General features: G+C 39.8%; 1 protein-coding gene across 2 annotated transcripts; it reads right to left on the bottom strand.

Annotated features, from left to right (window-relative positions):
• Nucleotides 1-4,203: 4,203 nt before the first annotated feature.
• MFAP5 (microfibril associated protein 5) lies at nucleotides 4,204-26,663 on the bottom strand. 2 transcript variants are annotated; one of them, XM_036762097.1, is made up of 10 exons: nucleotides 26,585-26,663; nucleotides 25,985-26,044; nucleotides 25,154-25,189; nucleotides 17,199-17,234; nucleotides 16,810-16,845; nucleotides 15,779-15,814; nucleotides 14,852-14,881; nucleotides 9,452-9,542; nucleotides 8,816-8,889; nucleotides 4,204-5,863 (listed from the first exon to the last, which is right to left on the bottom strand). In XM_036762097.1, the coding sequence occupies exons 2-10, from the start codon at nucleotides 26,040-26,042 to the stop codon at nucleotides 5,751-5,753; spliced, it is 510 nt and encodes a 169-aa protein (XP_036617992.1). In that variant the 5' UTR covers nucleotides 26,043-26,044; nucleotides 26,585-26,663; the 3' UTR covers nucleotides 4,204-5,750. The 2 variants fall into 2 exon arrangements, with proteins under 2 accessions (XP_036617992.1, XP_036617993.1); XM_036762098.1 differs by having other exon boundaries at nucleotides 26,531-26,644.
• Between the last annotated feature and the right edge of the window lie 604 nt (nucleotides 26,664-27,267).

Below are 27,267 nucleotides of genomic sequence, written 5' to 3'. Positions count from 1 at the left end.
TCCACAGGCCATGTCCTACCTCCAAGCATTTGTACAAACCATACCCCATGCCTGGAATGTATTTCCTCTTTATCTATACACTACAGAATCCTTCTTTCATGATTCAGCTCAGGTGCCCCCTCCTCTACCTAGCCTCATTTTCTTCTACCCCACCTTTAATGTTACCTACTCAAATATTCCTAGGACTACATGTCTTATCTCTTCTTTACCCCTTTCCTCACTACCCTATATTATTTTTATCTATGATCATGTTGTATCCCCCTTACATTCTGTAAGCTCCTTGAAGTCAGGGACTAGTTCATTTTTGTCTTTATTCCCAGTGGCTCAAACAAGTAAGTGCTTACTAAGCACACGGTAAGTGATTAATAAATTTTTTGTTATATTTTAATAGTATTAAAGTATATTGTATACGACACTAAAGTCCATATGAATGGATACATTCGGGAAACTATATAAAAATTGCAAATGTGGCTTAAAGTTTATAACCAAGTAGAAAAAAAAAGTTTTAATAACTGGAGGAGAGGCAATGAACCCTAGTTTGTCAACAGGAAGCTGTGGGCTCTGCATCTCTATTAATATAAACAACGTCTACTTTTTCCACCTTGGGGTCTACTCAGAAGTTATAATCTGACTATGCTGCTGCTGGCTTTGCTTGGCTGGTTTTAGAGAAGCTGATAGCCACCTGCTCTCCCCGCCCACTTTTACCACAATGAAACCTCAGTGAGGACTAGTCACTTTCCCCTATTAGCTGGCATTTGAAAATAATATGTTGCTATGAGCTGCAGAGAGAATGGTAATGATTGAAACTTTGGGCTTGGCATCCAAAGCTTTGTTTTCCCGGGCAATGAAAAATATCGTGAAGATCGAGAGTCTGTTTTACAATATTGCTGGTGTCCCTGTGACTTCACACCTCCCTCTGGCAACTCCCAAGCATGCCCTTGCCCTTTCTTTTTTTTAACCATGCCTTTTAGCTTTCATTATTCCTCAGTTTTAATTCTTTCCATTGATCCCACCCTCTTAGCTCTCAGTTCCACTGTAATGCTTTCACCCTCCCCTTTGCCATCCTCCTGGCTTCCTCATTTTCTCATCCCACAAGGCCAGGGTACTTCTCTTCCTCTCTTCTGATTTTTCTTAAACTCCCTTCTTTCATTGGGCCATGGCTATTTCGGTGGAGGGAGAAAGGTCACACAGGTGGGGAGCAGCTTCTCTGCTCTGTCTAGGTACAGAGAATATGATTAGAAAACTAGTTTTAACTCTCAGTCCCTAGGAGACAAGGGAGAGAGGAGGAGGAGCTTGTGGCCAGAATCCTCTGCTGCTTGAAGGCATCAAAAGGCGGGCTCAGTGGTGAAGGCAGCTGGAGCTTGTTTATCTGCCTCAGATCAAAAGGACCACAACCACAGCTCTGTGCTGGACAGTGGGGGTTTTACAAGATATGGCAGGAGTGATTCTCAAAGGCATTCCATCAAAATAGAGCTCAACTGCTTTCAGCCAAGATAGGAGACTTCAGGTTTGAATTGCAATGTGTAACAGAAGGGGTTAGGTTTAGAAAAGAACAAGATGGCAGAATTATATATGCAGGATAGGTAACTTTGGGGTATGATATCAAGGATATCTACAAAGCATCATTGCCAGGAAAGTATCATCTCCTACCCCCCACCAAAAAAAAGTCTCCCACCACCATGCTGATATCTAACAGTTCACTACTAAAAATTCATCCATTTGGCCTACAAATTGTCTTTTATTAAAATGTACATATCCCTAGAAGGGTATAGTTTCAGCATTTCACTCTTTAACATATTAATGCCAGTGAGTTTATCTGATCCTTTCTCTGAGTGATAAGAGAGGAAGGGGACGAAAATCTTTAACCCTTAAGGTATACAACGGGCTAAGGGGAAAGGGAGTCCCAGTAACTAGATGGTAAGAGTCCACAAAGGAGAAATGAGGTAGGAAGGAAGAGGTGATACTTTTCAAATACATTTCAAAATTTTGCCTGGGATCAAATCTAGAGGAGAACTAAGCAAGGAATCGGAGAGCTTTATAAGGATCTTGAATAAATCTGTTGACATTTTCTGATTTCTTCCCACGGAAATCAGGAAGAGGGAGGGGGCATTGCAAAAGCGGAGGCAGTGAGAAATGAAGACAGTACCAAAGATTGAGTTTGCAAAGTTGAGAGAAGAGTGAAATGCCCCCTTTTTCTCCTCTGACACTGCCAACATGCTGGTGCAAGCCCTCATCTCTTCATGTCTGGACTATTGCAATAGCCTGTTATTTGATCTGCCTGATGCAAGATTTTCCTCACTCCAATTCATCTTCCATTCAGCCACCAGTGATTTCCTTAAAGTACAGGTCCAAACATGGTATCCTCCCTACTCAATAAATCCAAATGACCCCCTATTCCCTCCAAGATCAAAATAAAATCCTCTGTTTGGCAGGCAAAACCCTTCAAAGCCTAAATCCCTCCCCCTTCACCCAATCTCCAATCTTCCTATACCTTAGAATCTTATCCCCTTCCCTCAACTTCCACTTGGATCCAAGGGTACTGGCCTCCTTGCTATTCCTCAAACAAGATCCTTCATCTCTTGACTCCAGAAATTTTCAATGATAGTCCCTCATTCCTGGAATGCTCTCCCTTCTCCACCTCCTGGCTTCCCTGGCTTGCTTCAAATCCCAGCTAAAATACCACCTTCTGCAGAAAACCTTTCCCAATCCCTCTTAATTCTAGTGTCTTCCCTCTGTTGACCATTTCCTATTTATCCTGTATACGTAGCTTCTTTGTACGTAGTTTTCTGTTTGCTATCTCCCCTGTTAGACTGTGAGTTTCTCAAGGGCAGACACTATCTTTGCCTTTCTTTGTATCCCCAGCACTTAGCACAGTGCCTGACACATTAATGAATATTTATCAACTGACTGACTGAAATCTTCACCCTGTGAAGTTTACTGAAGATTGTTGGCTAGGCCAACAATAAAAAGAAATGGTCTGATGTAGTCCAGACAGAAAGGATCATACCGGCAAAAGTATAAAGAGATAGGAAGTGATCGGAGGAGTGAGGACAGAGTTTTGGAGGTGGAAATGTGTGTCTGTTAGGGAATTATATAGGCCAGCCTAAAGAAAATCATTTTAAAAAGAGGAATGGAATCAGAGATACAGCTGAGTTATGGAAGCAGAGCACAGCTAGGTCTTACATGTCAGCATAAAGAGGAAAGAAGGCAAGAAATAACCAGACAGTAGATTTTTTTCCACTACAAGGGGAAATGATGTTTTCTTTTCATGATTTTTTTAACCATTATACATAATGCCAGGATTGAGGCACTTTCCCAAGGGGGATACTACCTCTAGTCCCGCATACAGCAAGAGGTTCAAGTACTAGAAAGGATTCTTAAATGCCTCTCAGAAACTTTGTACCCATGAAGTTCCTATATAGTGTTTAAAGAATACAGTTCATCTGTTTGTCTATATGTATGCCTACATTCAACCCTACAGACTGCATGGGACAGAGCAAAGGGAGAGCAGAACCTCGGGTTCTTTCTAGCATCTCACCAGCTAAATTAGTAGTGCAAAATCCCATTAAATTGTTCTTGATGGCCATACCAATTCCCATTCCCATTTAAATGAATAAGATTTCTTAGCATTGAAGCATGTAACCCCTAAAGAATGGACATATGTCACGATAGCAAAGTGTCTCAGTCTTTAAATAAGGGTCTCTAACAACTTATTGGACCATAGCTGTTTCCTAGAAATGAATGAAATCATCTCTTTAGCCAGAGAGATCCTTTGGGGAAAATGAAACTTGGCCCTTTTGTGAGCAATAATTTGCCCTTTACCTAGTGGACTACATAGAATCTACTATACAGAGTGAATTTATCCCCAAATAACACGAGACAACCTTTTTTTGGAACCAGAATAGGTTCTGGTGTCTAGACCCCAAGAGAGATTAATACCGAAATTTTAATCCATAGAATCGTAGAATTGGGAGGAATTTCCGACTCTCATTTTGCAAAGGACAAAAATGAGGGTTAGTGATGACTTGTCCGTGATCACAGCTGACTGCTTGGAAAGACGAGACTAGGAACCAGGTCTCCTGAAATTTTAATTCAGGTCTTTCCAGTATATCAAACTCATCATTCCAATAAATCTAGTATCTATCCAGCGTAATTTAGCACTGACACCCCTTTCCTGAGACCAAATACAAATGCTAGTCTATGGAATAGTTCATATTTTATGTATTTTGAGAATTAGAGCAAGACAGAGGAAACATCATCACCTGAACTAATAGCAACTCATATCTTCGGCCCAGTATTAAGAATTTATCTTGTGGATGATATTCCATCTTGCCCATATCCTACCCCTTATCTAATACAATGACTTATTTCCCAGCCTTTTTTATAATAGAATATCTTAATACAACAAAAAGTCATTCTTCTAGGGTATTTATCTGGTATTTTCTCTATAGAATTTATCAATGACTCTCTATTGATAAACCTTTGCTCCTTGGGGTGTAGAAAGCCTTCAAAACATTTCTCCAGGATTTTCTTTGGCAAACTATTTCTCCACCATGAAACATCAATCTTGACTTTCTTTACTGGAATGAATCACTTCATAATCTCATCCCAGTTCTATTTTTCTGGATTGTACTAATTTCTACTCTTTTCTGTTTCAATATTAATGTTTTGTTTTCTCCAAGCTAATCACAGTATTTGATAAGCCAAACACCCCAAATCTTCTCTGTGGGTTGTAAATCCACATTCCTTCTGTTCCTTACAGACAGCACAGGTCAGCAAAATGAGTCAACAAAGGCAAAGAGCTTATTTCCTGATAATTAGAAATGACTCGGGGCAGTTAGGTGGCGCAGTGAGAAGAGCACCGGCCCTGGAGTCAGGAGGACCTGAGTTCAAATTGGCCTCAGACACTTGACACTTATTAGCTGTGTGACCTTGGGCAAGTCACTTAACCCCAATTGCCTTGCTTTCCCCCCTTCAAAAAAAATTACTCAGCTATTCCAATTAGAGCTCTTTGGATTCATGGGATTCCCTATTATATGAAAAGTCAATAAAATAATCATCAAATGCTTGACTGAACGAACTAATGAGTGAATGAACAAGTCAATAAATGATAACTGGCTTCCAACTGCATTGTCAGATCTGACCATAGGAGAGAGATCCTAGTCCCTTATTTGGTTTGGTCCTCAGACCCATACCCAAGTTTTTAAAAATCTTAGGTTTTGACTTTTATATGGTCTCAGAGGAATTTAGTTCTCTGAGAAGGACGCCAGATGCTGGAAAGCACCATCATTTTCTCCCCAGAGAGGGCTTAATAGGCAAATGCTAAAACTTTAGTTAGTACTATAGACAAGTCAAAAGAGGAGTAAGGAGTGATATATAGATGAAGGGGAGCTAGTATGGGAAACAAGGTTTCTAGGGTTCTTTGAAAGCAATATGGGATACGAAATTCTCTAGATTGCCAAGAATAGACTCCCTCCCTATATGTCATCTATTTGACATCCCACCTTCCTGGAATCCAGCTCAGCTACATAGTCATTAGGTATCCCTGTTATACAGTGATGTTACAGATTGGCAGCACCACTTGAAGTGCTGAAGAAAGAGCTCAACGTGGACAGTTTGGATCAGAGGCTTTGGCAGAGGGCAGAGGAACCAGACCAAGACATCTTGATGTCTACGGGTGAGCTGACCTAGAAAATCAATGGCCTTTTCCTCCCTTCTTGCCCCTCTTTTCCATTCTTCTTCCTTAACGATCACAGGCCGTTGGGCCTCTCCCCCTCCACATCATCACAAACAGGGAGACGGAAGTAGTTGGAACGTTGGAGACGTCTTGGAGGAAGACCAGCTATCTGACGGCACAGTTCATCTGAAGGGGAAGCAAAGAGTGGGAGGTCGATAAATACAAGGAAAGGATGAGGGTTTGCATCCAAAGGAAACAAAAACAACCACAAAAACTCCAGCTTTTACACTCTGGTTCCCAATCACGGTCCTAATAAACAGGCCTTTCTGTTCTGGAAACAGAGGGATCATCAAGCAACCAATAATTATTGATTAAAGCGCCAGCTGTGTGCAAAGCTCAAGATAGGTGTTTCCTTAAAAGGGTCCCTGGAAACACTGGGATATGGACGCCAAGAATTTCCATCCCCCTTCTTCAGTCTCAAGGTGCTTCTCTTGCAGGTGATTTGCACAGAGCTAAGGGGAGTATACAAGTTTTCTTCTGCAAAACTCACTATGTCCCTGGTGCAGAGACTAAGCAGCTGCTGAGTCAGATGAGGCCATGTCTGTGGTACTCACCCTGCCCCCAACCACCGTGCAGACCTAGACACAGAGGAGGGGAGAGGTATCTTTGTTCACACAGTAAATGGTCTTGAGCAAGGGCGTGCTGGGAAATGTTTAACAATTAGCTCTCCGGAAATGCCCAACACACTTTTCACTTTAATCTGTACTAGTAACACTTTCTCCATTGCTTTCTTAAGTCTAGAGTATCAACAAAACAAACCAAGCCCTGACTTGTAGCCTTTGCTAATTTCCAAAATGTAAATACTCACACTGAAAACCATAACCTTCGAATCCTCCAGCTTTTCTAAAACCACTCTACCCATGACATTCCATAGACAAGCAAAACAGAGAGTCTAGTACCTTGAATGCCAAAATGGGAGCCCAAGACTCCTTTAGGTGCTATCCCCAGCTCTGTATCTGACTCATTGTGCAGTGGGTTACAGCCCCTGTCTGTACCTCAGTTTCTCTGTTTATTGGAGGGGGGAAGGCAAGGCAACTGGGGTTAAGTGACTTGCCCAAGGTCACACAACTAGTAAGTGTGTCAAGTGTCTGAGGCAGGACTTGAACTCAGGTCCTCTGGACTCCAGGGATGGTACTCTACTCACTGCACCACTTACCTGCCCCCTTCTATTTTTTTAAATAATGATTTTCGCTTTAGGTCTTTGACCTTGTTGCTCTTCAGTGAAGTCTCCTGACCATAATGATGTCTGCCCTCTTAAGCTAGGACTCCAATAAATGCACTTGAAAGGCTAGTGAATCATGAGCAAGCATGATGCACAGAGCATTTAATAAATATTTGATGAATGGATGAATATTAAGTTCATAAAACACACTGTCTCAATCAGGGACCAAGATGCTCAGCCCTATCCAGAAAACCCTGAAATCTTTGTGTGGCAGTTTTAAGACAGGAAATGATGGTCCAACACAGCATCTCCTCTTTTCCATTCAGTGACCCTGATGGATAAATCTGGATTGTGCTAAAATTTTTTCTCCTCTACTTCTTCCCCCACTGGCTTCTTACATCTACTATCTCTGGGTCAAATGGGAGAAAGGATCAAGGAAACATGAATAAAGCATTTATTTGTGGGTATTTGTGTTTGTACTTTCTTTTCTCTATTGTTAGAGTGGAGAGGCAGTTGACCACTGGAAAGGCCACTGGACTTGTACTGATAAGACCTGCTTTGGTATCCTTGCTCTGACATTTATTAGCACTGTAATTTGGGGCAAGTTAATTAATTTATCTGAGCCTTGTTTCCCTCATCAGTAAAACAGAGATATAATACTTAAACTATGTAAGTCATAGTCACTCTGAGCATTTTGAAAACCTTAACGCTATGGAGGGGAGGCAGTGTGACTAGTGGTTAGGGTCAGGAAGAACTGACACACATACTGGCTATGTGACCCAAACAACTCCTATAACTTCTAGTGCCACAGGAATCTCTGAGTTGATGAGTCACTAAGTTGTCTATTTGCATGGGTATGAGGAGCTCCCCTATGACATAATATCACAGTTCTGAACTAAAAGGAAACACTATATAAATTTTGGAAAATTTGGAATTTAATCTTTAAAAAAAATTGTTCTTTCTCAATTGTGGAAATGGAGAAAATAAAATGTTTGCTCCAAGGGTGTGTGATGAATCAGGTTCCCAACTGTAAAGAGACTGAAGGTGGAGAAAAGAGCAGCAGCAATCTGAGAGACTGAATCGAGACCCAGGGGATATTTTAGCCATCAAATGTCCCTGGAAAGATAGTATCAAAACTTCAGATTTTTCCAGGCCAGCCTAAGAAAGTAGGGGTTCAGTGCCCATTCTTCAGAAACATGATCATTGAAGGAAGGGGAAAAAGAGAGAAGAGACTATCATCTGAACCTCCTCTTATCCATTTAAGGAACAAGGAGCCTCGGGCCAAGAAAGGATTTGTTAGACAAGCACCTAGCACTGTGCTAAGTACTTAGTAATTATTGTCTCATTCAGTCCTCACAATAACCCTGGGAGGTAGGTGCTATTATTATCCGAATTTTACAGATGAGGAAACTGAAGTAGATAGAAGTTAAGTAACTTGTCCAGAGTGACACAGCCAGTAAGTGAGGCTGAACTTAAATTCAGGTCTTCCTGAGTCCAGGCCCAGAGTTCTATCTCACTGCACCACCTCCCCACCCCTATTAATCATTCTATGATTTCAATTTTGTTTCCCTCCTTTAAAATAAAAGACGTTCCTCAGTTGCATTGTGAACTAAATGTTTACAAGTGAGGAATCTATTTCAACATATAGGAGGTACCATGCATACATAGTCCCAAGTTTCCTGAATGGACATTGAGTCATGAGTGGAAAAAAATTATCCTAAGTATGCTTGGACCCTTTGTGTCATATGAGTTTCTGAAAAAAGGATAACAGACATGCGAGTTAGTACTATTACCTTTGGCAGCATTCTGTAGAAGGAAATCTATTTCACTGGGTTTTGACAAAGAACCTGTGCTTCCTACAATAAGGGCCCAAAACACCTTTCTCCCTCTCCTCCAACCCTTGGTCCTTCTATTACCTTTCATAACCTCATGTTCTTTACAGATGAGCCTGGAACAGATCTCCTTGTTGACGATATACTTCCTGCGGACACTGTCAACGTCCAGAGAAACCAAAAGCAGTGAAGGAAAAAGACAAAGACACTAATTAAAAAGGAGAATAGGGACAGGCGTATCTCGGAGAGCATAGTTCCTTCCAAGCCTTAGCTCCCACTCCCATCTACCTTGTTCTGTTCCCTACACACAAGCATGCAAGCCTTGGATTTCCCAGAGCTATTCTGTTTCTGTTTGGGACATGCAATGAAGCCCCCCATTCACTAAACACACTACTTCATTAGCAGTCAAACTTGCAAACTGCTCCAGAGCTTCTCTCTATGCTCTCCTTTACCAGGTATTGTATCTCTGACTTCCATCTTATCGCACTAGATAATCCATTTTCACCACCACGAATCTCCCTTTAACCAAAGTGCCTTGTGCTCACTTCCTCCAGGTGAGTGACTCAGTCCCGTATCTTCAGAACTAGTTAGCCTGAAAGGCTTCCAAATTCTTGCTGCTTGCTTAAGCTTTAAAAAAACAAAATGTCTAGGATTCCCAGCTCCCGGGAGATACTTATGCCAGCCGAGGAAACTAATCCTGACGGTTCTGAGCTCCCTTACTTGACGATGCAGAGTTGTTGATGGATACACTGTTTCACTGGCCGATATACCGAGTACAGGCGAGTACAGGTAAACTGCTCCTCCCGGCACTCTGCAGAAGGAGCCCAACACAAAAGGGGGACTTCAGAAAAGAGGCTTAGCCAAGAAATTAGGTAAACAGTTTGGACACGGTAAAAACTCAGAGTGGTCTGCGCTCTATTTTCTTTGGGAATGAAGGCAGGGACGAAGTGTTTGGTTACCCATCTACCTGTTCAAACTAAAGAGATTGCAATTCCTTAGGTGTTTCTTTTCCTATGGATGTCTCAATATCCCATATCGTATAGCTGTACCTGCCTTTTCCTGTGAACTGTGAAAGAGCTAATAACATTGAGAGAGGAAAAGATATAGATAGATAGATAGATAGATAGATAGATAGATAGATAGATAGATATATTCATTCTACTATTAGGCAGAAAAACATTTTCCATCTCTATTGAACACAGCAAGGAAAAAAATCACTAAACTAAAGCTTAAGAAGCAGGAATGTTAAAAAAAAAAAGTAGGAATGTGATGGTACCCTCAAATGTTTTCCTATCTTAAAGATCCTAGAGTTTCTCAGATAGGAAACTGAATCATCAAGTGGAAAATATCCAAAATTTTGTAGAGAATCAGTGGAGGGTTAAGAACTAAGAGGGTTTTGGTTTTTTGTTTGTTTTGTCTATGGATCAGAGGCACAGATGTCAATGGAAATCCCTAGTCCTAACTGTTATTTGATAAACCAACCAATTACTTACCATATGAGGAAATCAAATGCTCTAGGTAAGGGGTTACCAATCAGATACATGAGAAGCTTTTTCAGAAGGTAAAGAGAATATTTATTTGACTGTGTTCTGATCAACAATTAATAGTTTTACGATACTGAAAATGTTATGTACCAAATAAAATTTTATTTATAAAAAACAATCTTTTTATTTCTAATATGCATATAAATGATGAATTCTAGAATTTATTTCCTTTTATTTTGAAGAATGGGTATGGAGAAAAGATTTTCTGAAAGACAAGGAGTAGGAGAACCAAAAGAGGTTGTGAACCCCAGCAGAGAGAAGGGGAATTTCAAAACTATCCAGCTAGTGGCCCTGTTTTTCCCCTACAATGATCTCACTGGGGCGAAGGGGAAGAAGAAAAAGAAAGTAAAAGTCAGGAACATTGAAAATTCAAAATTATGGAATCTCACACTTGGAAGGGACTTCAAAATACATCTAGTCCAACCCATATCTAAACACATATCCCTTCTACATCATACTTAAGAAGTGGTTACCAAGCCTTTTCATAAAGACCTGAAGAAAGGGGGAAACCATTACTTCTCTAAGCAGCCAATTCTACCTTTCAATAGCTCTTCATCGTTAGAAAATTTTTCCTTTCATCATCAAGTTAAGTTTACCTCTTTGCAGTTTCTACCCATTACCACTGGTTCTGCCCCCTAGGGCTAAACAAAATTAATGCAATAATTTTTTTCTAAATGAGAGTTTTTCAGACACTTGCAGCTATATCATGCCACATATTTTCTTCTCTTCTCCAAGCTAATCATTACAGTTTATTCAAATCATTCTTATATATAATAATCTTGAGACCTGTTACCGCCCAAGTCATCTTCCAAGTGTGGTCTGATCATGGCAGACTTCTTTCCACATTGAGACTGAATGATTAATGGCTATTCTTTGGGTCTGACCATTGAACTCTTTCCAAGTCAACCTGACTGTCCTGTTGTCTGCCCTATATCTTCCCATCTTGTCAATGAGAATAGTATGAGTCACTTGCCAAATTCTTTTCAAGGTTATGTGAGATATATCTAGAATATTATCCTGATCTCTCAGGCTAGCCTGCAAATATTCAAAAGATTTTCAATTCGTTGATATGGAAAACTTCTGATGTGGGAATCCCCTCTGCCTCTCATAATCCCAAGAAGTTAACAAAGACACATAGAGGTGGTGAACACTTGTATTAAGCATCAGAAGTGGAATTTGAATTCAGATTTTCCTGACTCAAAGCCATTCATTCTATCCATTACATTATACTGCCTATATCAGTGAAGGATTCCTGTCCAAAAAAAAAAAGTAAATGAAGTTAATATGACATTATCTCCTCTTGATGAAACCTTGCTAGTTTGTGATCACTATTTCCTTTCTAGATGTTCCCTATCTTTTCAAAAATTCATTCTAGAATTTTTCCAAAAGTCAAGGTCAAGATCACTGGCCTTATAACATACAGATTCCATTTTCTTCACTTTTTTGAAATTTGGACAACCCTTGACATTTTCCAAACCAGTGGAATGACATTTGTCTTCCTCCACAATATTTTCAAAGACTGCTCACAAACAGCCCAGCAATTATACCCACCAATTATTCAAAAAAACTCCCAGAGTTCCTCTGACTGGTAACTTGAATTGAGAAAACTGGGTGCTTCTCAATCTCTCACTAATTATCTTAGCTATCCACTCTCTGTAAATAGTTTTTTTTTCCTATTCTTTCCAGTCCAAATTTCATTCTCTTCGTCAGAGAAAATAAAAGCAAAAAATAATTAAGCATCTTCCCCTTTCTATCACTTTCCATTCACATAAAATAGAAGTCTTATCCCTTCTTTTCTCTGATTAAAAAAAAAAACTTTGCTTCTATCTTTACTTTTCTTGACAGCTTTAGCTCTTTCTGAGCTTTAAAAATCCTGACAATATTCTTAAAGACTGCTTTTGCATTAATCATCCATTGCTTTTCCTTGCTTCTATCTCCTGTACATTTTTAAAAATCCAAGTTGATCAATGAGCTCCTTGTGAATTAATATTAATTCCTTAGATAACTTCCACTTTTCTCCCTCATCAAAATTATTTCTTTCTGGCTTAAGAATTGTGTTAAGAGCTTATGTACCTTGGGCTGACTTTCCTTGTGGTATTGTAATCCATGGCATACTTTTTTCTCTGAAGTTTTAGAAATATCCCATCCCAAAATTTAAGGTGCGTGTCAGACTATGCCTAGTTTTCCTCTCCTTTTTTATCACAAATTCTAGAATATGTACACAAGATATTTTAGCAAGATATTTTAGTCTCTTATGCTATACGCACAAATAATATTGGTTCTACTCACTTAACTCTGTATTAGTTCATATAAGCCTTTCAATGTCTTTTGGAATGTCTTGTGGGATAGTTAGGTAGTACATTTAGGTAGAGTTGAAACTGGTTAGATGGCCAAACCCAAAGAGAATCCATTAAGGATTCACTATCAGTGTGGAAGGGCATCTCCAGTGGATTGCTCTAGGAATTCATATTTGCCCCTATGCTGTTCAACATTGTTATCATTGCCTAGGTCACAGGGGTGGGGAACCTGTAGCCTCAAGGCCATATGTGACCCTCTAGGTCCTCAAGTGTGGCCCTTTGACTGAATCCAAACTTCACGGAACAAATTGTGACCTCAAGACTACAGGTTCTCCATGCTGGCCCAGGACAAAGACATATGCCATACCTATCAAATCTGTACATGGCACAAAACTTAGAATAGTTAACATATATATGACAGATTTTTAATCCAAAAGGTCCTTGGCAGGCTAGACATTTTAGAAGAATCAAATAGAATAAAATTAATGAGATGAATACTTGGGTTCACAAATACAAGATGTGAGCAACATGAACAGATAATCATTGGCCTGAAAAAAATCTAGGGATTTTCATGAACTGCAAATTCATTGTGAATCAACAATATGATATGGCAGCCATGAAAGCAAATGCAAACTCTGAATAGTTTCCAGGACTAGGGAAGTTACATTACCACTGCAGTCTGCCGTGGTCAGACTTATAACTAGAAAACTATGGTCAATTCTGGGCTACACATTTTAGGGTACACATTGAGAAGCTGACAAGTATCCCAAGGAAAATGACTAGATAGTGAAGGGTCTCAAGATTATGCCATTTGAGGATCATTTGAGGGAACTGAGCAAGTTTAGTTTGAAGAAGGGAAGACTCAGGAGAGGACGTGACAGAGGCATGGTGATATATAGGAAAGAACACTGAACTTGCATTCAGGAAGAAATGGGTCTGAGTACTGCCTCTATAGTCTACCACTGAATCTTTCTGAACATGTTTCCTCAAATCCAAGAATGTGGATAATAATCAATCAATCAGTAAACATTTACTAAACACCTACTATATCATAGGTGCCATGCTAAGCACCTGTAGCACTCCCCTGGCAAAGTTGTTATGATAACTGAATATATAGTATGTGTAGAGAGTTTGGCAAACCTTAATGTGTTACATAAATGTCAATTATTGTTCTAAATAAGGTATTTTAAATAATACTACATGGGAAAGGATAAAGTTTGTTCTGCTTGGCTGCAGGGGACAGAAAAAGTAGTAATGGGTAGAAATTGAAAAGAGGTAGATTCAGAACCGATAGAAGAAAAAACTCCCCAACAATCAGACCTCTCCAAAGGCAGAACGAACTTCCTTAGGGACAAGTGGGTTCTGCTCAGTAGAGCTCTTAATCATCTTGATCACTTGCTGGGGCCACTTCAAGAAGATTCCTGTTATGATATGGGTTAGAGCAGATGGTCCCAGGAGTTTCTTCCACTTCAAATTCTGTGACTTCCTTCCTCCCTCTCGCCCTCCAAGTTTCTATCCATTTCACGCCAGCAACCAGTTCCTCTCCTTTTTGATGACAATCAACTCTTAAAGAGGAGCTTCCTTCATTAATTATTCTATCTTTTGAAGGTTGAAATTATTAAAGTAAGTCAAGAAATCATTAACTGTTCTGTCTTTTGGGGAATGAGAGAACTCCAATAAATGTCTGGATAATAGAAGTTCCCAATTTCTACTCTATTGGGTTACCAAGTCAGGCTTCTGTTCTGTTTCCCAAACTCTTCACCTATTTCCTCTTTCTGTCCAGGTAGTCAGTAGTATACTCTGAGGATAATATCCCTGTTATTTCTGCTTCTTTAGATCTTTACCTATATGTTCTTCCCAATATTGTTCTCCCTCACCCAAGGACTTCCTTGTATGAATCTATCCTCTTAATATACAATGCCATTCTGTCCCCACCTTTTTTCCTTATTCTATTCCTATTAAATAAGGTATACTCTCCCAGAGTCACATTCCAGTCATAGATTTCATGCCACCCAGTCTCAGCAATGCTTCTGAAGTCATAGCTGCCTCCTTGACAGCTATGAGCTATTCGTGCTCATTATCCCATACTCTATGCATTTGTGTATAAACTCCAGAGGCCTTGGTTCTATTTCACATGCCCTAGAGGAAGTTGATTAAGGAAGGAACTGAAAACAATGAGCTAGAATTTATACCCAAGAGTAGGAGACAAGAAACAATAGCAGCAAAGGAAGGGAAGAAAAGTAGCAGAGAGAGGCATGCCATGCAGGATGCACTCATACCTGCACTGGTGTTTTTGTCACTGGAGATGGCTAAAAGACAGAAAGTTTTAATGAGTTACTCTCAGTTTCTGATGTCGTCTACTCTGCCACTGCTGTGTGGGTGAGAGTGATGATGGAGGTAGGAGATTTGATGTTATTCAGTTTTTCAGTTGTCTTTACAAGCCTATAAAAAGACTGCTTTAAAGACTGCTCATGAGCCATGGGACAGAATGAATCCTGGCAGGATGAGATGGAAAAATCTGAATCTATCCTCCTTCTTCCTGTCCTGAGACTTGGGAAGAATCATATGTTGCTAGTATCTTTGAGCAGTTAACTGGAAGCTTGAACAAAATAAAGCAAAAGTCCTAGTGTTCAAAAAGTCTTTTATCTAGAGATTTTGAGTGTGGGGAGAAAGAAAAAGATGGAATCCTGGTGGAACTGTGTATCTTCACAAGAATATGATTCTTTCCTATTAGACTTGTAGAGTTAGGCTTTCTGGGATAGGGCTTAAGAGAAGATATGGTCATTTTCCCCACCACCTTTTGACTTGGGCTACAGGTAGGCAAAATATTTTGGGTTTTGGGCCCCAGGAAGGATAGGGCAAAAAGCTACATGATTGATTAGAGACCAGAGTACCAACAGGAGATACCTGGAAGGGACATCACTGGAAGTTACCAGGCAGTATGCTTGGGAGAATCTTAGTTCTGAGAGTAAACCAGAATTATCACAGTGCGGGAAAGAGATCTCTAATTCTCCATTTGGGTACTGATTTTCTGTATTAACCTTTTCATCAACCAAGCTAGAATTAGATCTTGGTCAAGGGGGGAAACCCTCCCTGATAGATTGAATCCAGAGCAGGCATAGTTAAAGAACAATAAACACATCTATTTTGGTCCCTGTCCCTTCACGCTTCTGGGGAAGTCCCTGGGTTTCCAAAGCCAAACTTACCCTGATCATCTATGGAAGGCGCAACATCAACAAGAACTGCAAAAAAAAAAAAAAAAAACCAAGAGCGTGTATGAGGGTGGGGGGAGTAGCATGGAGTGACCTGTAGTACTGTCAGAGGGAAAGGAGGGGTGCTGGGGTTAAGGAAGTCCTCTGAGAAAATAAGGCTAGATTTAGGGGTTAGGCACAACAAGGAGAAACTAAACTAGCTCTGAATACTCACTAAAGAGAAGTCCAGCTTACTGATAGAACAGTTTCGATTTGGCTATCAAACTATTTTTGAGTTCTCCTTATCTCTCATTTTGAATTACATTCCCTTCTCTCATGCAAAAAGATCATAGTACAATAGGTTTAGGACTGGAAAGGATCTTAGAGGTTATATAATCTGAGCCCTTTAATTTTCCAGATGAGGAACCTACATCCCAGGGAGTCCAGGTACCATATTTCACTGCATAATGGTCTCAGATTTCATGCCAATTTTTTTTCAAAAAAGTGGGGTGCAACCATTATGGGAAGCTTTTTTAATTGTGCCAGTATTACTTAAAAATCATTTGTTACTAAACTGTATTGCGGGCAAACTGTACAGGCTAGCTAGCCCGGGAAAATGGAAGTCTTGCCATATTATATAACTTACTCTTGGCAGCTTTGCTTGCCCGGAGGCTCCCCTTGCACCTATGGCTCTTCATTGGGTTGAGTGACAATATCTTTAGTACTGCGGTGTTCTAAACAAACCATGCAAGTCAGTTTTTGGAAACATACCGACAATGCATGTGTGCTAAGAATTCTAGGCTCACAACGAGGGAGAGATAAATTCATATCCATATGCCACTGGTGAATACATTGCTACCTTTTAAGCAACGTGACGAACTGAACTACATCATGCAACGATTAAGTGATGAAAGGTTATAAACCGATTTTTGGACTGAAAAAAACAAGGTGTGACATAAGTTATGCGGTGAAATACGGTAATAACTAATGGGAGTATAAGAATATTCTCAGCATAGAGATCTCCAAAGTGCCAGATTAGAACTCACCTGTGTCATCTGTTGGAGGATCATTTACCACCAGATCTGAAATATTCCAAGTCAGATTAATATACAGGGACAGGGGAGGGGAAATCCTGATTAAGAAAATAAGCAGGAGGAATAAAGAATGTCTAAAGGAAAGCCCAAAGAACTAGGGAGAAAGAAATAGGATCTTAAGGGCAATTATAAAGTAAACCCTGGAAGGACTGGCGGATATTTGGAGGATTGGGAACCTGAATGGAATGGAAAGGATAATCAGAATAAAGCTTGGCTTCATCATCTGACAAAGAGGATTTACATGTATATAAAATGTCTAATAATCTCCACTTTCACTTTTCCTTTTGCAGAAGTCAGCTCCAATTCTACTCCGAGTACAACATTAGGAGAAGGAAACTTACTAGGATCGTCTGTAAATGTCTCTTGAGTTGTCTCATCTGGAATAAAGAAAAAGGATGAACATTTTAAAATCATTCCTCCAAGTAGTTCCAATATTCTCCACTCCCCACCTCTGGCCCCAGTCCCACCCTGAGTCCTTTCCCCTGATGACCTAAACTTTGAACCCTACATGTTGTTGATACCATTTCCTCTCTTGGGACTTCAAAAGACAGGAGATCATGAGAACTCATTTAAATCTCCCTTATGGAATGGTGAGAATCACCAAGATGATGTTCAGAGCATGCTTTGTGTTCTTTCATGGGAAAAAAAAGCTTAGGAAAAGTACAAATGTTATTTTTACTTCAATAACAAATTCAACAAATTGTTTGCCAACTACGGGGGAAGTTCATGAGGGAGATAAAATGTATTCAAATAACTTTAATACAACGTAGAAGGAGGTAAGTTTCACCAAAATAAAAAAAAAAGCTACAATGGTAAACAGGGGGAAAAGCTGCAAAAGAATCAAATAGGGTAAGGACTGAAAAAAAGTCATTGGATTTGGTGATTAGGAAGTCTTCGAATAGAAAAAGTAGTTTGAGAGGAAAAAGAGGCATCTCATCAGTCAGTCAATAAACATTTATTAAGCTACTATGTACCAGGCACTGTGCTAAGCCCTGGGGACACAGAAAGAGGCAACAGACAGTCCCAGACCACAGGGAGCTCACTATCTAATGGAAGAGACAACAAGCAAAGGAATATATATAAACAAGCGATATATAGGATAAATAGGAAATAAGAGATGGAAGGAACTAGAATTAAGAGGGGTTGGGAAAGGTTTCATGTAGAAGATGGGACTTTACTTGGGACTTAAAGGAACCCAAAGAAGCTGGTAGACAGAAAAGAGGAGGGAGAGCATTCCAAGAATAAGGGATAGTCACAGAAAATGCCTGATGCCAAGAGATGGAGTGTCTTGTTCATGGAACATCAAAGAGGCCAGTGTCACTGAATCAAAGAGTATATGGTAGAGAGTAAGGTATAAAAAAAATGGAAAGGAAGGAGGGGGGTAGGTTCTGAAGGGCCTTGAATGACAGGATTTTGTATTTGATAGCAGAGGTGATAGGAAGCTAATGGGATTTATTGAGTTGGGGGAAGGGGACAGTGACATGGCAGACCCACCAGCAGACTATTGCAATAATCCAGGTGTGAGGTGATAAGAGCTTGCACCAGAGTGCTGCAGTGTCAGAGGAAAGAAGGGAACATATTCTAGAGATGTTGCAAAGGTAAAATTGAGAAGTCATGGCAACAGCTCAAATATGGGGAATGAAAGATAGTGAGGAGTATGACAACTAGGCTGTGAGCCTGAGAGACTGAGAGAATGGTGTTACCCTCTACAATAACAGGGAAGGTAGGAGGTGGGAAAGGTTTAGGGGGAAAGATAACGAATTCTGTTTCAGACATAGTGAGTTGAAGATCTCTCCTGGACAACCAGTTAGAGATGTCTGAAAGACAGATGTAGACATGAGATTGGAGGTCAGCAGAGTTTCAGACAGGATAGGTAGATTTCAGAATTGTCAGCATAAGTCTATGAGAGCTGATGAGATCGCCAAGTGAAGTCGTGTAGAGGGAGAAGAGAAGAGGGCCAAGGATAGAACCCTGTGGAACACCTACAGGTAGAAAGCAAGATCTAGATGAGGGTCCAGCAAAAGGAGACTGAGAAGACACAGTCAGGTAGGTAAGAGGAGAATAGGAGCGAGTGGTGTCCTAAGAACCTGGAGGGAAGAGTGTATCGAGGAGACAGTTAGATGACTTATTTGAGAAATTTAGCAGTGAAGTAGAACAGGGAAAGAGGGAGGGATTAAGAAAGCCCAGAGAATGTTTTTAGGCTGATGTTTAAGAAAAGATTCATGATATATGAGACAGGATGACAGCTAAAGAAAGGTACTGGTGGAGGCTGAAGGGAACAAGAACACAAGTAGAGAGACTTAGCTTTTGTCAAGGATAGGGCTAATTTGTTTTCTGTGATGAAGAAAGGGTGGGTAATGATGATGAGAAATTTTAAGGAATAAAGGAAGGAATTAAAATAGCTTGTTGAATCTTCTCAGTGAGGTAAGAGACTACCTCACTTGTTCTAAGTGTGGAAAATAGGGAGTGAGTATAAGTTGAGAGCGAAAGGAGAAGTGAGAGAAAAGAAATCAATCAATAAATAAATATTTATTAAACATCTACTATGATTCAGGCATGTAGGATGCAGAGATAGAAATAAAAGTTACTGTTCTTGGGGCACCTAGTTAGCACAGTGGATAAAGCATCGGCCCTGGAGTCAGCAAGACCTGAGTTCCAATCCAGCTGCAGACACTTACTAGCTGTGTGACCCTGGGCAAGTCATTTTACCCTGACTGTCTCCTAAAAAAAGTCGCTATCCTTAAGAAACATATGTTCTATTGGGGAGAATCTGTAAACATGTAAACAAAATACATGCCAAGTAAATACAAGATAATTTAAGGGGATAAGAACTAGCAGCTGAAGGGATCTGGTAAGATCTCCTGTTGGAAGTGGCACTTGAGTTGAATTTTGAAAGAGACTGAGGATTCCAAAAGGCAGAGATGAGGATGTAGTGCATTCCAGACATAAGGGACAGTCCATGCAAAGAAAAAGTGGAAAAACATGGATTGTTAAGTGGGCGTGGAGGTAGGGGACAGAAAATAAACCAGTCTGTCTGGAATGTAGAGTATGTGAAGGAGAGTTAAAACTTTATAATAAGGCTGAAAAAAAGTAGACCACAGCTGGATGGTTAAGGGTTTTATGTGTCAAAAAAAGGAATTTGTATTTGATCCTAAAGGCTGGAGAGATACTAGAGATTCTCAAGCAGGGAAAAAACATAGTCAGATCTGTGCTTTAGGCATATCAGACTGGCAGTTGCGTGGATGATGAATTGGAGAGGGGAGGCTTGGAGACCAGTTATAAGACTGTTGCAATAGTCCAAATAAAGTGTGACAAGAACCTGAATAAAGTACTAGCTGTGTGAGTGGTGAGCAGGGAATTGATTCAACAAGGGTTGTGAAGGTAGAATCAATAAAACTTGGCAACTGATATGTTGTGTTGGGGTTAGGGAGAATGAGGAGTCAAGGGTGACTCTGAGGTAGGAACCTGGGTTACTGGAAGAATAGGGGTACCCCCAACAAAATTAGGAACCACGTCGGGGGTGGATGGAGGAGAAGCTATTCTGTTCTGAACTCCCCAGGGCCGTGAATCCTTACCTTCACCATGATCATTTTTAGCTTTGCTATTACACTTATCTCTCCTTCCGCTTTTCACTTCTTGCTCAGAGAATTTTTTGTCAAATCAACATTATTTGCATCTGGAAAGGGCATATCAGTGAATACTCATGAACCCTGAATTCCCAAAACAAAACACTACTTCCTTGGCCACTACTCCCTTAATATATGTTGTCTATCACTATTCTCGCTGAAGACAGAGACTGTTTCACGTTTATATGGTTTCCATAAGTGCTTTTTGAGTCATTTGTTCATTCCAGTTATGGAAGGAGGAGAGTTTGAGGAGAAAAGTTTTGTTTTGGATATGTTGAGGTGAAATTTGGAGAACAAGTACTGTGGGAAATGAGGTAGGAAATGGGTAAGTACAAATATAGTAGAATTGTCAATCTATAGTGGTCTGTAGTAAGGTTGCATTCCATAAATTTGTAATAAAACATGAAATCAGATCAGTGTTTTAGCTTTCTTCAATGATATTCAGTAGCCCTAGAGTAGGAATAGAAATAAGATGTTGGCAGTTAACCAAGGAAAGGAACTCTAAGTGATAAGGGCTTCTAAAACAGCAGCTAGTGAAACATTAAAGTGGCAGAATACGGAGTCAAGATTAGCCATGTAGGCAAATTAATACCGGGCAGGTGGGGTGGATAACAAAATGGAGGTAAGTCAAGAGATAGATGAATAGTTGGTTTAATTCAAGTTAGAAAATGGGAGAGGTAGAAGGCCAAGTGACATGGTAAGAGAACAGAATTTTAAAGTCCTTTCTTGAAAGCGGTGTAGTTAGGGACGATGGTTTCTAAGGTTTGCTTGTCATGGTTGTATGATTCTGTAATGGGCAACTAGAGTAGAGGTGACCAGTTGTGTGGTCAGGTTGTCATAGGTGTTGTCAATAAGAATATCAAAGTCCCCTAGGATGATGGCAAGTGGATTTGTATTGAGAAACTTGGATTTTTAAATCCCACCTCTGGCACCTACTACCTGTGTAAACTCGAGCAAATCATGTAAGCTCCCTGGGCCTCAGTTCCCTTATCTGTAATATGAAGGCTCTTGACTAGATAGCCCTTGAAGTCCCTTCAGTTTTGAGAGCTATAATTCTATGATCTTAAAAACTGCTAAAATTCTTGAGAAAGATAGAGATCAGCAACACAGATGGAGAAAAGGATTGACTTTGTAGGTGCTGAATGACTAAGAAGATTGTGTAATTTGCTCTAAAGTCTTAAAAAATAGGAAAGATTCTCTTCTCGACAATGCAAGAACCAAAAACAATTCTGAAAGACTCATGGTGGAAAATGCCATCCACATCCATAAAAAGAAATATAGAGTCTGAATGCATATCGAAGCAGACTATTTTCTTTTTTTAGTTTTGTTTTGTTTTGTTTTATGTTTTTCTTTCTCATAGTTATTCCCGTTCATCCTAGTTCTTCTATGCAACATGACTAATGTGAAAATATGTTTAAAAGGAATGTATGTGTAAAGCCTATATTGGATTGCACACCATCTTGGGCAGGGGGAGAGGACAGAAGGAGAGAAAATTTAGAACTTATGGAAGTGAATGTTGAAAACAAAAAATAAATTATTAAAAAAATAGGAAAGATTCCACTTGTCTGAGGATAAAATATAGCCATTCCTAAAGACAAGAGTAAACTAGACAACCTTTTAATACCCCTCCAATTTTGAGAATTCTACATATAGAACATATAGAGTAGATAGCTCATAGTAACAATGCTTTACATATCTGACATCAGATTCTATTAAATGAAAAATCCTCATGCTGAGATCCTTGTTCTTTTGATATTCAACATTAGATTGAATACGAACTTGAATGTTGTATAAAGAACATGTTCAAATTCAGGCTCTGTTAGTAACTACTGTATAACTCTGTGCAAGTCCCTACACTTATCTCTGAGCCTAAGTTTTCCTACTTGTAAACTAAGGGAGTTCAACTATATCATCACCTAAACCTATATAGTTTCAACTCTACAACCCATAGCTTCAGAGCTCAATACAGTTTGCTAAAGGTTCTTTTGACTATTTCTTGAAGGCTGTTGTTGGGGAGTTAGTGGTGGTTACAGAGGAGAAACCCTGGCATTGCTCAAAAGTGCTTCCGCATCACAGGCTATGGAGCCATACCTGCAAAACATGGTTTCTGTTAGCAGGAGTAAACAAACAAAAAAAAACCTGTCTGAAATTGTAAACAATATTCTCTCCTGCTACCAATTTCTCCTACTTAAAAACTGAAGCAATTTTGGCCTTCTGTCAAAATCAAATTCTATGCATTTTCCCATCAATATGGGAACACTCTGATCCCTCCATCTAGAAGTGATCTATTCCCACCCACTCCCAAATCTCCTGTGCCACTCTGATTTCTTGCATACTTCATCAGATTTTAAGTTGTATTATAGTTATTTATGTACGTATTTCATCCTCCTCACATGTCTACAAGCACTTTGAAGTGAGGAATTATGTTATGTTTCATCTTTGTGTCACTAGCATCTTAACGTAGTGTTTAAGGTTGATAGAATAGATTTGACTTGAGTCCATAACACAGCCAATGCTGCCCACTAGGTGTCAGCAAATTCACACCATTTAACTGCCTTTTGCAAGCCCTTTGACTGCTTGTGTTTGTTCCTGGCTCAACTGATCATAGCCAGACGGGACATAGGACAGTTGTGAGAAGAGATATGGGAAATAAAAATAAAATACTGAAGAGGGAGCCGTGTCTTTTTCTCTGACTATTGCTAATACTGCAGAAGGAAATATACTTAGACTGAGGTCCAATGCAATCCAATCCAACAAGTATTTATTTATTAAACCCTTAACTATGTGCAAAGCAAGTAGGAGAGTGACATAGAAAGAAGATTGGCCAGGGAGTCAGTAGTTCAAATCTTGCCTCAGACAAAAATCAGCTGGAAGCTTTTTAAGACTATAATTTATGGATGAGTTGTTGATCTGCATCGAGCAGAGACTGTTTCCACACCAGAAGTACCCTGCACCAATGAAATTAAATGTGTAGTACAAAAACCAAAATTGGGGCCAAGGCATGGGGACATAAATATAGGGCAAAAGGAGGGCAAAAGTAACAGTCCAGTGAATCTTAGGGTTGTTTAGGATATAATCAAAGTTATAGACCACTGAGATGTAGACTTTTTCCGCAAAGACACAGCTCACTCACAAAAACAGAGGCATGGATCAGCTGGAGCCCAGAGAAATTGTTAAAATCCTAATAGAACTTAGCAACACACACAGTGTACGGTTTCAAGAATATCTCCATATCTCCCAAGACTTGAACTTATCTATCTTCTTTTATCAGTTCTCAAAGAGGACAAGAAAGACAAATAACTACATAAAAATACAATGTCCAAGTTTTTCAGATCTTTTCTACCAAAGACCCATTTTCAGTGTCCAATTTTTGGGACACTTTTTCTCATTTTTTTAATTCTGACTGTCACGTTGGGAATATACATCTTCCTGTTTCTGCAAGGAACCAACCCTTGAGTAGCACAAATGGAAAGTTGTTATTTTCTTTCTATTTTTTTTTGTTTTCTTTTTCCTGAGGTCTGATTTGCTATTGACTGACTGATTAACACTCAGTAAATCAACAGAGTCAAATATCTTCATTCACAGTAACAAAAGGATCCTTTCCTCATTTTTTTCTCTTGACTTATGTTCTACTTGCTGTATCAGAGAAATGAGGAAAGTATAACAAAGTGCAGACCACTCTAAGTACTTTGGGACATTGGGCAAGTCACCTGACCTCTCTGTTACTCAGTTTTCTCACCTGTTGGACCAGATAACTTCTAAGGTTTTCCAGCAGTATATCAATGACCTTACTTCATAATTATACTGAGTGTCCCTAAGTAGGGGAAGACGTGGGAGGGGAAAAGGAGGAAGAGTTGCACAGTGTTTGATTTACCAACTGTAAAGAAGAGAAATTTACCTCTTGGTGCTGTTTCCAGATGTACCACCACTTACTTCACTGTCAGACCCAAGAAAACTTTTCTTTTTGAAAAAATATTCTATTGATATAGTTTATTTTATGTCACCTACATTTCTCAATGTATCCCAGAGTATTCCCAGTGTTTTTCTCCCTCTCAGAAAGTTATCTCTTATAATAAAGTCTTTTTTAAAGTTTAACAAAACTATCCAAGACATTGAAAAAGTTGACATTGTCTGCAGTGTTCCATACTTATAGTCCCCCACTTCCTCAAAAAGAGAGATGCCTCTAAGAAAACTTTCTATTCTGTGGCTCAATTTCTCCATCTGTTAAATTCATGTAATAACTCAATGGTTTCTGTCTGAAATAGTTGGCTAGACAGTTTTCCTTGGAAAATCAATCAATCAAGTTTTTATTAAGTACTTTTTATATGCCAGGCACTGTGCTAGGCACTGGGGATACCAGACCAAAGAATGAAATAATGCTGACTTGCAAGGAGTTTACATGCACAGGAAACATAAGAGAAATGGATAAAGGCAGAGGAAAAGAGTCAAAGAGATGTTCCTGAGAGAAGGGGCTTCAAATATATAAAAAAGCAAGAGATGTCATGGTGAAGGAATGAGATTACAAGAGCAAAAGGACATTTTAGCGTCTACAGGATTCTCTCTCCTGCTACTCACCAATATATCTGCTCACCAGTAGTATAATATGTTGAACTCTTACCAACCCACTCCATCATTTCCAAACAGAATCCAGAACAAGATGGGACACTTACCTCCTCGCTGACCATTAACCCCTAGTAGACTCCAATCTACAAGAGAAAGAAAGAATTTGGATAATTGCAACCAACAACACTAAGTTCCTTCCCTCTTAGTGATATATCAGGTGATGACAGGACAAGATTGTTCCCTAACTTACTGTACTGAAGATTTTACAGTCATAGAAATTCTTCCTTAGTAAGCATTTATCTGTCAGAGAAGTAAGGAAACTAACCTTTATTTTACAAGTCTGAGGTCCACTCCCAGTTGTTAATCTCTGCACTGACCTCCTATGAAGAGTTTTTCCTTCTGTGTATATAATTTGCACACATGTTCATGTACACTGTATGTATGTATGCGTGGACTTATAAGTGTGCATGTTTCATTCAGGAAGAGCTGTATTTTGTTACATGTACATATGTTTCATGTTTGTGCTCCTTGCTCTTAAATGTTCGTGTATCTACATATATGTATCTCTGTGCTCATGTCTTTATGTTAGTCTTCTAGCTTTTTTTCCCTCAATGTACATAAATCTAAATGGGTGTTTTTCCTTGGTTTATATATGTTCATTTGTCCTAATAATATTATATATGCCTCCAGTGAACCTTTTTTGCCAGCCTAAGGCCATATCTATTCACATTCCTGGCTTTGCCTCCCAGACTTAACCTTTTATTGCTCCCCTAGCTAGGAGAGGTACTGATTTTTGTACCAGGTCCTGATAATAGTACCCACTACACATACACACACACACAAACACACACACACACACACACACACACACACATGCACGCACGCTTTGGAAGTAGACACCTTAGAGAGAATATTAAAAAAAAAAGGGAATGACTTACCAGAGGGGATGAAGAGCGCAATGAGGCACAGCAGAAACTTGGGTCCCAATGGCAGCATGTCTGTGGGGGGAGGGAAAGAAAGAGATGAGGTAGGAGAGGGAAAGAGAGGATGGAAAAAGAAAAGTAGAGAAGTGAAGAAGATAGTAGAATCTAATTCTAGAACTGTATATTCCAGTATCCCTGTCTCTTTCACTGTCTGGTCTCTTCTTCCACTCTTTCATCCCCATCATATTTTATCTACCTCTTCTGATTTTTTATTCTTGTTTCTCCTGTGTCTGTCTTTTGTTTACTCTTCTTTGTTCTTTTTTATCTTTCTTCCTTTTCCATAAAGCAAGGTGGCTTTCAGTACAGCCATCAATCAGGCCATCCTTGCTTCCTCCCACCTAGAGCCACTTGTCCCATTTGGCATAGTTTTCTCCACTCCCTGACACAAAATTCTCCTTGATTTCTTGTGTCTGTCTCCCTTCCTTTGGTGTCTCTTCTTCTCCTGGACCTTGAATAAAGGAAAAAAATTTGCCATCCTACCACTTAAAACTTAGTGCTCACCACCACTTGCCTTCTCTCTCCCTTTTCAGGGCCCCAGACAGCAGGACAACTCACTAGGTGCAGTGATCTGTCTTTTCCTACTGTTTCCTTTAGCAGTTGAGAGTGTCTTTACCCTTTTTCAGGCAGTCCCCCCTTTGGCTGGGGAATAAGACGATCAGGGCCACTCCCCAGGAAGCATTCCAAGTTTGGCTGTGTCTGAAAGAATGAAGTAGAGAGAGGGAGGAGAGAGGGAGGAGAGAAAAAAAGGGAGAGAAGAAGCAGGATGGCGTGTCATAATGAGTATGGAATGAGAAAAGGGGAGGGAGGGAAGAGGGAAGCTTACGCTTTGGATGCAAAGGTTAAGACCACAATGATCACACTCTCTGGTGTATGAGCCCAACCTAGTAATGAATCCAGAGCACATGTGTGTCATTCACAGCCTTTAGCCCAATACCTCCTTTTGTCCATGGGTCCTTCTTATCTAGTTAGTTCCCCCTCAACCTCTAAACAATTTGCTAAATAAAATTTCTATCTCTGTGTTTCTTCAAAAAAAAAAACTCCCCATCTTTCTGTTCTCTCTGTCCCTTCTGTTATACCTCCCTCCTGCCACCACCACCCCTCTCTTCCCTCATCCCTTTTATTTCTAATTTCTCAGTCTCTTGCTTCCTTCCTTATTTCAAGCTTTCAGTCTTCTAGACAGTTCTCAATTTTCTTCCTGGAAATAACCATATTTCTCTGTGAGATGATTGGCTGATTCA

The sequence above is a fragment of the Trichosurus vulpecula genome, chromosome 5 (assembly GCF_011100635.1).
Source record: "Trichosurus vulpecula isolate mTriVul1 chromosome 5, mTriVul1.pri, whole genome shotgun sequence".
NCBI classification, from domain to species: domain Eukaryota; kingdom Metazoa; phylum Chordata; class Mammalia; order Diprotodontia; family Phalangeridae; genus Trichosurus; species Trichosurus vulpecula.
This window is presented reverse-complemented; position numbering and strand designations above follow the sequence as displayed.

Bases quoted from the DNA above. Each gene is read 5' to 3' on its own strand.
- MFAP5 (XM_036762097.1), bottom strand. From the start codon at position 26,042: ATGCTGCCATTGGGACCCAAGTTTCTGCTGTGCCTCATTGCGCTCTTC. The intron at 25,190-25,984 runs GTAAGTCATTCC...TTTCTCTTGTAG, and splicing joins TGCGCTCTTCATCCCCTCTG to ATTGGAGTCTACTAGGGGTT. The intron at 15,815-16,809 runs GTGAGTTCTAAT...TTTTTTTTGCAG, and splicing joins TCCTCCAACAGATGACACAG to TTCTTGTTGATGTTGCGCCT.